Source organism: Primulina eburnea, chromosome 2 (genome assembly GCF_022965805.1).
Source record: "Primulina eburnea isolate SZY01 chromosome 2, ASM2296580v1, whole genome shotgun sequence".
Classification (NCBI taxonomy): domain Eukaryota; kingdom Viridiplantae; phylum Streptophyta; class Magnoliopsida; order Lamiales; family Gesneriaceae; genus Primulina; species Primulina eburnea.
Genome location: NC_133102.1, coordinates 748725 through 761897, shown reverse-complemented (window position 1 = coordinate 761897; position 13173 = coordinate 748725). Strand labels below are relative to the sequence as shown.

The following is a 13173-nucleotide window of genomic DNA, read 5'->3' as shown; positions in this document are numbered from 1 at the left end:
TAAATAGTTATAATTTCAGATTTACATCATAAGTTCGTCTAGACGGATCCTCTTATCTCATTTATATATATAGAAAATATAGTTGATCACATAATTACGTTTCAATTGCACTAATAATTGTGGGATAAGAAATTAATTTAAAAAAACACTTTACGTACGCGGGAGGGTTGACAAATTGGAGGAAATAGGCAAATAGCGAAGAAGAAGATGAAAGGCTGGATGCTACCCTATAGTCTCTTTATATACCCTATTATACGTCTCAGACATAGATCTTATAATTTTTGTCGGATGCTTACATATTCCGATGTGTATATATATAGTCACATGTTATATATTAATTTATGTTACGCTTAAATAATCTATGTTACGCTTAATTTTTATGCTAGTACCCAATATCTTTCGTAATTGATTAATGAATCCAATGAAATCTTGGTCAAAATTTCCTAATAATCCCAACATTAATGAGATTAAATATTTGTTTATTGAATAGAAATATTATATCGAGATGTCTGGGAACTACTTCCGATATCCATTACATAATTTTGTCAAATGTAAATGCACTTATTGTTTTAGGGGGAGAACCTTTTTGGTACAGGAAATTGGTATGGGGTATTAATGACTATTAAAAACTTTTGAATTGGCTGGAAATTTGTATAGTTATTAGTAATTATGGCTGTTAAAAAAAACCTTTTAAATGAATGAGCTGTGGCTTGCTGGTTGGTCTGTAATTATTGGGTATTAAAACACACCTCTTAATAATATTACTCAATTTATATAACCTTTTTTTCAAAAAGAAAATTAATTTCAAAGCTGCGGTAATTAAATTAAATATGATCTTAGGGATATATAAAATGAAAATTAATTTCAAAGCTGCTGAGTTTATTTTTATGAGACAGATCTCTTAATTAAATTATCTATTAAAAAATATAATATTTTTATATAAAAATATTAACAAAATAACTCGTCCGACAATAAAATTTAAACACAAAAACTCTTGTGAGACGGTCACACGGATCAATTTCGTGGATCAAATATCTTATTTAGGTCATCTATTAAAAGGTATTACTTTTTATGATAAAAGTATTTCTTTTAAGCAAAAACTTGTGTGAGACTGTCTCACGGATCGTATTTGTGAGACAGATCTCTTGTTTGGGTTATCCATGAAAAAGTATTATTTTTTATGCTAAAATTATTACTTTTTATTGTGGATATGAATGAAGTTGACTCATCTCACATATAAAGATTCGTGAGAGATGTCAAAAGATAGTCACTCAAATTTAAATTTGGCCGGATGACGTGTGCACGGAATCATGTTTATTTCTTATTTTTAACTCTAAGATGTGACCGAATATATGTCATGAATCTCTGACTAGTTTCCAACATGTTAAAACGCCAAATCAAACATCAATATTATATTTTAAATCTGGTTATTCTATTTAGCACGCAGTAACAAACAGTCTTGTTATATTTTAATATCACACTGATTTTTTTTTATATATAAATCTCATATTTTTCTTTTGATTTGATGAATTTGTATTCAAACTCTAATCTAAAACCACAAATTTCTCCGCAATCATCGGTTCTAACAGTGGACAAACCGGTGGTTGCATGCACGTCTTTTCACCTTATCGACATTCCACCTGTGTTGCCATTTTTACAGATGGCGAACCTCCAGTCTTTTTCAATAACACCTCCATTAAAGGAGGGCAGACACTACCACAAGCCTTCGTTACGCGCTCAAATCCCAAATAGCATGCACACATGATTAAAAAATCCATGTTATATATATATATATATATACATATATATATTCTGAAAACAGATATTAACGTTATGCAAAACAAAAAAACATTTATCTGGGTGAGGTGTTATGATAAGGTCACAGCTCATTATAATATACGCTCCGCGGAAGAATTTTCCATTTGGAGGGCGAGACGAATTCTTGGCTGAGAGAAAGAAAACTCTCTTTTCTGAAAGATAATGGCGATATCTGTTGTCTTGCGCTTACCGTTTCTCGTATTGTTTTCGATAGTGTCGATATATTTAAGTTTGGTGGAGGGTAAGTTCAAGAACACGATGTTCTGTAACTGGGGAGCTCACCATTCTGCTTTACAGGGGAATGGGGACGATGTTACTCTAGTCCTGGATCAAGAATCCGGTGTGTACAAGTTTATTTTCTGTGCTTCAAGTTTGTTAGTTTTTTTTTATCGGTTATCTTTTTTTTCCATCCCTCTCTAAACCATTTAAAAAATCCTGGGTTGTTTCAGGTTCTGGAATAGAATCCAATACAACATTTCTATTTGGAACTTTTGAGATGCAGATAAAATTGGTGCCTGGAAACTCAGCCGGAACCGTCACAGCTTACTATGTAAGTGCCTGAATCTCGGACACGTGCAGTACTGTAGGTTCTAGAGTTTTTGGGAAATTGAATGATTTCTGATACTAATAATTTTGGCCCTGGTTTTTATTTTTGGGTGTGCAGTTGTCTTCCATTGGTGAAAAACACGATGAAATAGACTTTGAATTTCTAGGAAACGTATCGGGACAGCCCTACACCATCCATACAAACATATTTTCTCAAGGATGCGGCGGCAGAGAACAGCAGTTTCATCCCTGGTTCGACCCAACTGCGGACTTCCACAACTACACTATATATTGGAGCCCATCTCAAGTAATGTAAGATTCATTCATACGTTTCTTGTCCTGTTTTTGTATGTTATGTCCTGAATGAGTTGCATATTTGGACTCGGTAAACTTTTGAGTTTCTATCAAATGGCTCGTCAAAAGAAGGATCGATTTTTACTACAAAAATGATTACACATGAAAACTAATTATTATACAATCTAATCCCCGATTTTCAAGATATAAACAACTCCTGTCAGGGTCATCCTGTAAACCATCTGGACATCCACATTGTATTTTTAACTCCGTTTTTAGTTTTTTCTTAACATGGAGCAAATTTCTTGTTTCAGATGGTATGTTGACAGAGTCCCCATAAGGGTATACAATAACTATCTGAAAGATGGAATCCCGTTCCCAAATCTTCAAGAGATGAGGGTATACTCCAGTCTTTGGAACGCCGATAGCTGGGCAACACGAGGTGGGCTTGACAAAATTGATTGGCAAAACTCCCCCTTCGTAGCCGAGCTGCGCAATTTTAGAGCAAGTGCGTGCAACTATGATGAGAGACCGCCCCCAAGTATGAATATCATCGAGTATGATACAATGATTTACCGCTCGGAGCTGGATGAAGACGAGTACGGAGCTATGAAAGCACTCAGAAAGAAACATATGATATACGATTACTGCGAAGATGTGAAACGATACCGTGGACTATTTCCTGGAGATTGTTTCATGCCACAACACTGATATGTTATAATTGAAGTCCATGTTTACTAAAATTCTTCGGAGGCTGCAAACCAAGGGCGCATAAGATTCATGTTTCTTGGAAACGATAGTTTATAGTCCATATTTACTGATATATTATAATTGAAGTCCATATATATTTACTAAAATTCTTCGGATTCTGTAAACAAAGTCATAAGATTCATGTTTCTTGGACACGATAGTTTATAGTTTGACGTTTTTTAATCATTACTATTATCGGGCAGGATTTTTTTGTTGTATATATATATATATTGCTGGTTTCATTGAAATAGGACTTGATTCTATTGTCTAGCTAGTTTAGTATTTGTCGAGGAAGATGGGATAGTTGACAGCTGTTTGTTTGTCTCAGTTGATACAGTGGATGGATGAAACCGTACGTGTGTGTCGATTGAAGCTGCATTTCTGGCAAACTCTTTCTTCGTAACTTCTCTTCTTCCCCATAAATCAAATGCCATGCTTGCCTTTTATTTAGTATAACCAGTATATGGTTTACTATACCGGTTCTTCTACTTAAATGATGAATTATGTTTGTGTTTTAAAGAAAGAAATTGTATGAATACTAGACCGGTTCAGCCTATTTCCTGGAAGAACATATATAGCTGTTTACCCCCCTTGATGCCGACTTTTGTTGCCGGCAACCCAACCCAATATTGTCGCTAGCTAGCTAAGATAGATAAATTATGAAGTAAAACAGAACGATAACTGAGCAGATATATATAAGATTTGATGGAAAAAATTAAGGCACTCTCAAATACATAATTATGTTTTGTATCAAAACTTATATGTATACTAGCGATTACTCTGATTACAAACTCGTTCAAATATCGAAATCTTGTAAGATCGATATATGTACGTATCGTAATTTAAGAATCAATATATTATTGGATGCCACTGGAGAATAGCTTGAATCATGTGATATAAGATCAGTTGGCAGATCTGTTTAATTGTGATAGGTACGTAGATGGGCTTCTGGTGTGCAATTTGCTAAAAAAACGTGTACACAAACTTTACGGTATGTATATATATTGGTGGAAACGATCATTATCCAAATCATTTAGTGAAACAAACAAGAAACTCCCAAAAAATTATATATTATCGTGGGCATGCATGCATGCATGCATGGTGGTTTCCCCGATCATCTTTTCTATTGAATTTATCTGGTGATTATCAATATTAATGGGATTACCTTGCAAGCTAGTTGCTCAAGTGGCTTTTAAGACGGGAGGATCGGAGATGTGTTTATCAAATTTATTTGCAATAAGAATATCTGTGAGACGAGTTGATTAATATTTTTTATATAAAAATTGATATTGTCCATGATTTGAGTTAGATCGGATATTCCTCATACAAAATTGATCCGTGAAAATTTATAAGAGAGTTTTTTTTTGTTTTAATTTGTGTAATTTCACATACAATAATATGACAGATCATGATTCTCCGATCCCTACCAACAATATTTTTTCGGATGAGTTTGATTAATTTTTCCAATATTATTTATCTTGTTAACATGATTAGCCTGAAATTTAGCTAATACACGCCGAAAATTAAAACAAATAGGCTGTTGAATCTTGACTAGTACAAATCTATAACAAAGCAGAATTTCACGATGATGAATTGAAAGGTCCTTGACGATCCAAAAATGTATATAACCGAAAGAAAAATTAATTTTTTAACGGCGACATATGCAATAAAATTTTCTTGTTTAAGTAGCTAATTAACTTTACATTAATGATTACCCAAAAAACGTGCACAAGATCACATGCGAGAATGGTGTAATAAATCTGAGAATCGGTGACCATTTTACCCGAATTCACGTGCACAAAACATGTGATGAGATTCATAAAGTCTAGACAGATGGATCACAAATACGCCATGTTTTTGAAGCAAGAAGTGGGGTACGGTGTGTGAAAATAAATATATATATTATATGTTAATTATGAAAATATATTTATATTATATTATATTATATTATTTAGTTGTTAAAAAATGTTGTTATCTGCTTTTGTCAGTGGATTCTTCTGTAGGTGAGTGAATAATATACCATATATAATGAGACTATGATCGATATTTTTGTAAGGAATCTTAAAAATTGCCAAATAATCCCAAACAAAATAAGGTTATTTGTATCCAAAATTGTTTGAATATGTAATTTATTCAAATATTAAATAATGATTTACAGTGTTATGTTTGCAGGCTAGTGTGAGGCGCCTTTGTTTCTCTAGTTGCAAGCCAATGCACTGTTTTTCTTGCAATTGGAAGCCAAAGCCTTGTCATTCTTTCCTCCTTTGTATTAGTGTCCGAAACAAATGAAGTATGATCTCTAACAGTCCCCAACTCAATAGATCTTGGATGAACTATTATCTCAGACATTGATCTATCTTGTTGTTTGTATTCAAAATTGCTTTCGAATCGAAACCCGAATTTTCGTAGTTTTGTTTATAAGAATCTGGGGTTGAATATTTCCTCTCAAACTTTCCCATCTCTTGTTGAGTATTTGTTATCCGAATATCATTTCCCGAATCCGGAAAAGTAAATCTTGAACTTGTTACATCATTAATCATCTCTGAATTCAGTGACATAATGTCGGAAGGGCTGACGTTGCTCCAACGATTCTTGATCGCTACAGCAGCATGAGAGACAACAATTTTGTGGTTGAATCTGTGGAGAGTTTTCTTGTTTTGATCCTCCGAATCTGTGGTTTCTTGTATCGGTCGCGATATAATATCCTCCTCCTTATTCTTTCCTTTTTCAAAGCTACTTCTTGAATGATCGTCCTCTCTTTGAACATAAACCTCTAGACTGGATTCTTCTATCGACTCAGTTTGATTCCATAGAAATCGAAAACTGTTCGAATAGGCCATTTGTGAAAGGTCATTTCTCCCCACCTTTTGCCTGCAAAGAGGACAGCTCGAATGTTTTTCCAGCCAATGATCAATACAATCGACGTGAAACGCATGCTTGCACTTAGGCAGCAGCCTAAGTATCTCGATATCATCGAATTTCGAGAGACAAACCGCGCATTCCAGGCCTTCTCTCGAACCCATTAGCATAGAAAACCGAAAGAAAGGTAGAGACTCGATCACTGTCTTTTCTGTCCCCGAGGCATGAGTCCTCGACGGAACCAGCCATTCTCGAGTTTGTTCGGCTGCGCCCGAGCCGTGGGACTGCCGGTGACAGAATTTGGCATAAAGAAGGAGGACAAAAGTTAAGGTAAAAACAACAGAAAGCATGCCAATCACAACTGCTACACTTGGTTGAAAATTGGTGACTGAATCTTGTGAGGTGTAAGAGTCTTCTTGATTTTGTGAATTGGTGTTTTGGATGAAGAAAATGAAATGGGAAAGGAGAAAGGATATAGTCCTCATGCTCAAGTGTTGTTTCATGGTGAAATAAAAGAAACAAAAGACTGAGATTTGGGACAAGTTGGAATGCCACCAATCAGTACTTATCTTGTTTGTGAAGGGCCCATCAGTATTTAATCAATTGGACTTGTTTTTTGACATTGGTTGATTTCATGGGGATGCATGATTATTTTTATACGCCACTCTCCATTATTGAGAGTATATGACGCAACTTTGTCAGTTTATTTTTTGTTTCTTTCTTCAATGTCTTTGTTCTTTTCTTTTCAAATTTTGAGCCATCGACTCTTTTTTTGTTTAGATTTGAGGGTGTCGTGGATGTTGTCTAATTATATATTTTATATCAACATTTCAGTCTTAACGATATATACAAATTTAATATCAACATTTCATCTTAAATTTAAAGTCATTTATCGAGAAGGGTTTTTCATTTGAATAATTTTTTTAATCAAAATACAAAAGGCAAAATTAATTATACAGAGAACTTTTTTTAACTAAAGAGAACCGAAAAAACTCCTAAAAATCATATTTTCTTGTATGGTGATCGATGATCGCGAAATCCGCACGACTAACTTTGGAATTATGTGCTGCTGTCATTTCAATTACTTGAGTTATTTATAAAGTAGTTGAGCATTACGTAAACGATACACACATATTCGAATAATAAATGGAGCTAAATCAATAAAATTGATAAAAACAACCTTTTATCGATATGATATGGTGTAGGCGTTGCCTAAATTTTTCTCTATTATTTTTGAATGAAATTACGTATGGGATTTGCCCGTCTCATTTATCTGATTAATATGGTTTGCAAACTATTACGTTAATCTGATGTGTACCTTGATGGATAACGATTGTGGGTTCTGTGTCAAAAAAATAAAAAATAAAAAATTAAGAATGAAATAAGACAAACTATATGCATTCTTCATTTCCAAGGGAAAGCTTTTCTTTGAGTTTGACCCCAACAAACTTCATCTCTAGACATTTGTTGTCCCAAGAACAAGTGACAAATTTGTTTAGAATTTAATATATAATTTCTGTATTCACGCATAGCTGCCGTGGATTTGTCGAATTGAAGCGAGAATTAATTCAATGAAAAATTGATGTTGTATGGAGCGGTAATTTCTTTGTTGACATATTAAATTTTTGTTAATGGATTGTTATCGAATATAAAATAAATTATTAATTATCAATTTTTTTTATTTGATTGTTTGGCAAATTAAATTTCAAATGAAAGTTAACAACACAAATCAAGACATGCACAAAGTGATAAGGATGAACAAAAACAAAGATAGATTATAAATTATTTTTCAATTATCCTAAGAGTTGTGATATTCATAATATTCATCAATATATGCGCTTTCACATTTAATTTTAGAATTAAATTTGGTGTCAAATATTAATCTTCACTCACTCTTAGAATCAAGAATTGTTAAAAATGAAAGACCGGCACACATAATCCGGCATGCTTAGCTCAATATGGACATATCACAACACATATATAAATAAGTAGTTACGTGTAATGAATGCTTGATTGTATTAAATAATGTCGACAATGGCATGAGACGTGCGGGAAATTTGCACCTACATTCATGTTTTCCATACTATTTTCAAACAAATATTTTTAATAATTATGAAAGATCCACGTCGAATATATATATATATATATATATATATATATATATATATATATATATATATATATATATATATATATATATATATATATATATATATATATATATATATATATCTTGCTTAATGAGTTTGTTTTATTGACATGAATCGTAACCTCGAATTTATGCAAGGGAAAGAATAAATTAAGATGTCTTAATTTCAACATCGATTATTATTAACTAGATTATCATTTGAAAATTACTTTTAGAATGTGAATTTCGATTTTATTGTAAAAAAATGAGTTGGATCCGTATGTCTGAAATCAAAACCACAATCTAATTCACATTCTACCCGTCAAATTGTTAGCTAGTTGTATATAACCAAAACCCACAAACAACCCCGAACCCACTTGAGAATATTGATCCAATTGTAATCCAAACATAGGCGATATCATGTTGAAAACGGAATATTTCGACCAAGTGAAAATGGAATTAGCATTCATCCGTCGAGGGATGAGATAGACGAGGGGATTCAGGTACTAAGGAAGCAATAGAGAAATACGGGTTTGTTTCAAAAATATCATCTCCTAAAATTGCTTGTATATCTCTACCAAAGATAATATGAAAGATCTAACTTGAAAAGGCGAGGGCTGTCAGATTCATAACTTGTGTATAGTTAGTTAGCAAGTCAAAAATGGTTTAACCACCCTCCCATCAACTGTGTCTAACTCAAAAGCAAACAAGAACAGAAGACATGACGATGTCTTGGTTACCCTATGCTTTTTCTCATCCAACCGCGTATCATTCAAGTAAAAAGGTGCGATGGTACAGATGGATCTTGATAAATAGTGTACCAAGTGAAGCTAATGCCAGGGATTTTTCTTTGCTCCACTTCTTTTGGAATAACTTTCTGCTGCAATTAGAAATAAGGCAATAATAAAATTTAGGATAAACGTTCACATGAATAATTAGATAAAATACTAACAGATTGAACTAACCGTCTTAGATTTCTTGGTCTTCCCACGAATTCTATTCCTTGGCGGTTTTAATTTGTATATCCGGACCATCCAATGGTGAGTGGTGAATACCTAGACCAAAATAATAACATGGAGGAAGTATGCAAAACGATCCAATTCAAGAAATGGGATGTATTATGCAGAAAAAGTTCCTTGGGTGATGTCATGCTTGGTAATGCAGTATAGTTTTGATTGCTAAGAAAAGTGTTTTCAGCCTCAGAATTACCTCTTCAAAGTGGGTAAGTTTGAAATATTTTTTCCCAATTTCAGTATGCCTCACCCTGTCATAGCCCTTTCCATCTGTCTCTACAAACCTACAAGATGAATTGTTAAGATTGAGACTTGACCTAACTCAAACCCCAAAAGCTAGCTCTAGATGGGAGGATTGTCCAAGCTCATATATACAACTCCCGGATCTTTTATTCAACCGATGTGGAACAACTAACATAAAGCAAGGTAGACAATAAATTTATGGTAAAGATGATTAAATAACACTCACATAAATTTCAAATAAAACTGCACCTGTAATATGAAAGTTTGTACATGAGACAGTTTAGCATAGTTGGAGTGGCTTGAGAATCTATCCGGTACTGACCATCTCTCTGTCAGACACATGATAGAATGGATTAAACAGAAATCAGCCGGTATCCATCTACGAACGGTAGACAGCTTTTGAATGGTATCAGTGAAATGCAGAAATCAGCAAAATGCAGAAAGTAGAAAGTTATTAAATGGTATCAGTCATATATTGGTTGCTCACCCCTCTATCTCACGCCACTTTCTTTGCCATTTGGCTTTTCTGCTCGTCTCATTTCATGTTGTTCTTCATATTTACTTTCGATTTACAATTAAGTAATATATATTATTTCTCTCGTTCTTTTTCCAACTAATCCAATATATAATTTTAAAGCACCGCCTGCGAAGTTCCAAACTTGACAGTCATAAGTCATCTTCTACTCCGTTTCTTTTATTTATCATAAAAGCTCAAATGAATTTCAGGAAATAGAACAATTTTCACTTAAATAGTACTGACAACTTATCCAGCCAAAATGCTGGATGGTTGATGGTTTGGAAGAGGAGATTGAATAGATTGGTCGTAAATGGATCTTCAAACACTATTTTCCATAGACTGAACTCATACAACAATCAATTATCTTGCTTATGGGATACATAAAAAAATACAAAACAAACATATTACAGTCATCAAAAGGAAAGATATTGCTGTAAGTGTGGTTATTTGATTGTTGTGCCAGACATTAAATATAACGTAGTATGCTACTGCCATCAATAGTTAGCAGAAATCATCATTTGATAGGCATAGCAATCCCAGCATTAACTTGTAACTTCTTACCAAATAATCAGGTTCCTTTATGTGAGGAAATACACCTCCTCCTATTCGAACCATCCACAAGAACTTATTGATGTCATCACTTGGGTAACCAACAAGGCCTAAAATGAAAAGGCGACTATCATAAAAATACCTTTCCAGGGAAATAAAAGTTTGATACAAAATAGTAACAAAAAACTAACCTCCAAAAACGACAAGAACATATTTTACATCCAATGAGTTGAAAATTTCCCATGCTGCCTTTTCAGGAGAGGACATGGCGGTACCAACAGTTGCAATATGAGTATTGTTCCAGGTATTATTGTCAACAATAACTGTACGGTTAGCCATAGCAGTAGTTTGGTAACCATAATCCCACCATGATGCAACCTGGAATAAATCAGCAGCATCAGGAAATAGCAGAAACTAGAATTGATCGTGGACACCACAAATGTTACAATTTGAAGATTATCCTATGATCTCATGATGAAATAAATGGAAGTAATTTAATATGTTGAAGTCGGGACATGAGAAAGAGAGGGGTCCATCAAGCTCATATTCCATGATCATACATTTTTCTCACTCGAGTATGCAGGAATACATGCAACCTTGAACAACTACAACCTGGCATAAAGCCAAAATTTAAATTCATGCTCAGCTGCAAAAAGTCAGCACCAATTAACACTCTAGTACAGTTGCTAGAATTATTAAAAGCGTACAAGTAATGGCCTAAATGAACAGAAATCATTAAAAATAGATGTTGGATGCAGAAAAAAATGCCAACTTACTTTATCATCCACCTCAGTGTTATGGCGCAACCAACCATAAGCCTCTCTAAAGTCATCAAAGACGTGAAGGCCATCATGAGAACGAGAGGTCAGCACAATGGAGGGCGCAGAATAAGCCTCAGCCGCAGCCCAGACAGAATGGACCTAAAACAGGTATTTTCCTTAATTAGTCAAGACAACGGCGCTAGTACAGGGAACTGTCCGGTTGGAACTAGAGCCAATGCACTCAAAGTTGCCAGAATCTCAGTGAGGATAATTTCTAAAACTGAGGAGAATCAGATTGTGGATTACTCCTATCGAAATCATGGATTAAGGCAAATGTAACATTCAATAGGAAAATTAATTGCAAGCTCACGAATATCAAAATAGAGGAAATTAAATGAAAAACTTCTACAACAGAAATGTATATTGTTTCAAGTCCTGAATCCTTCGCATTTGAGTTTTCACCTAAGAGTAACATAAATATCTTACTAATCCAATATGCATTAATATATAGTTATTAATTTTGGGTTTTGATAAGCTTAAGCATTTCACAAAACTTTTAAATGCTTTTGTTTGATAATATGATTTTAAATCTTTTGAAAATAGTAATGCTGAACTAAGGCAAATTATTTTATTTTGAAAACTAGAGCTGGGATAAGAGTCGAACAAATGATTTCAAGCTTCAATCATGGCAATCTTAAATGCATTTCATTGTATAACAAATGTCATATTACTCGGAGCAACTCTAGAATATAGTTCTTTCCATTTGAAACTTAATATTTTGGCTATTAGTCAGTGGCAAATTTTTGGTAAGCATAACTGAGAGCTATAAGCATCATAAACAAGTAATATCAATTTTTATGTAAACAAATGAAGATCTAGCAAATAGAATCCCCAAGTCATGAATGATAATCGTAAAATGGAAGAACCAGACATGTTAGTCCTTCAAAGCTCGTGTGAAAGGTTGATGTAACATGATCAAAAAATTAATCAAAGATTACATACCACATAAAATGCACCCAGCAAGATAAGTAAGAAGATAGCAATGAAAGAAGCTTCAAACGGTAAAACCAAAAGCCTCTGTTCAATCTGGGATATGACAGAAGCCTTCTCTGTCTCTTTTGCTTTCTTCTTGTTCTTTCTTGAAGATCGTTCCTTTAATGAATCTTCACTTTTCTCCATCTTCACTTCATCAGTTCGTGAATTGTTACTAGTATCCCCTGACTTGTGCAGAACATGAGCATTTAATCCCCCTGGTAATTTAAGTAAATATTTAATAAATTTGATGTATATTGCATAGCTTGCTTACATTGAGCTGGGGGTTTTCTGTTTTGTCATGGAACTGATATTTAATGGATCGAGTAAGAACATCAAAAGCCTCAGAAAGAGCAATTCCAGAAATTATGCAAGCTGCTGGAGCTAGCACAAGCATTAAGCGCACCTAGCATATTAGTAATAGAAAGTCATACTCTGGGGTAAAAGAAAAGCAAAAATGTTATGTCAGTGAGTTTCAAGAGTCCGTACCATGACACCAGAAAAATATACTGATGTAACTATATAAAGGACTGCGAAAGAGCTAGCATCAGAGAGCGGTGAAAAGCACGCCTGTGAATTACAATATAGAAAGGCTAGAGTTAATACATTAAATGCAACAATAAATAAATAGAGCAAACCCAAAATAAGCTTAATCAGATACCA

General features: G+C 33.8%; 2 protein-coding genes and 1 pseudogene across 4 annotated transcripts in view; 1 reads left to right on the top strand and 2 right to left on the bottom strand.

Annotated features, from left to right (window-relative positions):
* LOC140816221 (dolichyl-diphosphooligosaccharide--protein glycosyltransferase subunit STT3A-like) overlaps nt 1–13173 on the bottom strand; it is a 35696-nt gene that overhangs the window by 16440 nt on the left and 6083 nt on the right. The window contains exons 14-23 of one of the 3 annotated variants that reach the window (XM_073175328.1): nt 13000–13080; nt 12785–12916; nt 12481–12699; nt 11494–11637; nt 10909–11095; nt 10730–10827; nt 9901–9980; nt 9605–9692; nt 9361–9450; nt 8894–9275 (exon numbers count right to left, since the gene is read on the bottom strand). In XM_073175328.1, the coding sequence (XP_073031429.1) occupies nt 9168–9275; nt 9361–9450; nt 9605–9692; nt 9901–9980; nt 10730–10827; nt 10909–11095; nt 11494–11637; nt 12481–12699; nt 12785–12916; nt 13000–13080 (1227 nt within the window). In that variant the 3' untranslated portion in view covers nt 8894–9167. Of the gene's footprint in view, nt 1–8893; nt 9276–9343; nt 9451–9604; nt 9693–9900; nt 9981–10729; nt 10828–10908; nt 11096–11493; nt 11638–12480; nt 12700–12784; nt 12917–12999; nt 13081–13173 lie in introns of those variants that run through there. The other 2 variants (XM_073175336.1, XM_073175345.1) reach the window with 2 other exon arrangements.
* LOC140824428 (xyloglucan endotransglucosylase protein 7-like) lies at nt 1837–3561 on the top strand. The gene is made up of 4 exons (XM_073186019.1): nt 1837–2158; nt 2268–2368; nt 2483–2676; nt 2973–3561. Exons 1-4 carry the CDS (start codon nt 1981–1983, stop codon nt 3367–3369), a joined length of 870 nt encoding a protein of 289 aa, XP_073042120.1. The 5' UTR covers nt 1837–1980; the 3' UTR covers nt 3370–3561.
* On the bottom strand, nt 5450–6954 carry LOC140824427 (E3 ubiquitin-protein ligase ATL42-like; annotated as a pseudogene).

Bases quoted from the DNA above. Each gene is read 5' to 3' on its own strand.
- LOC140824428 (XM_073186019.1), top strand. From the start codon at position 1,981: ATGGCGATATCTGTTGTCTTGCGCTTACCGTTTCTCGTATTGTTTTCG. The intron at 2,159-2,267 runs GTGTGTACAAGT...GGGTTGTTTCAG, and splicing joins AGTCCTGGATCAAGAATCCG to GTTCTGGAATAGAATCCAAT. The intron at 2,369-2,482 runs GTAAGTGCCTGA...TTGGGTGTGCAG, and splicing joins GAACCGTCACAGCTTACTAT to TTGTCTTCCATTGGTGAAAA.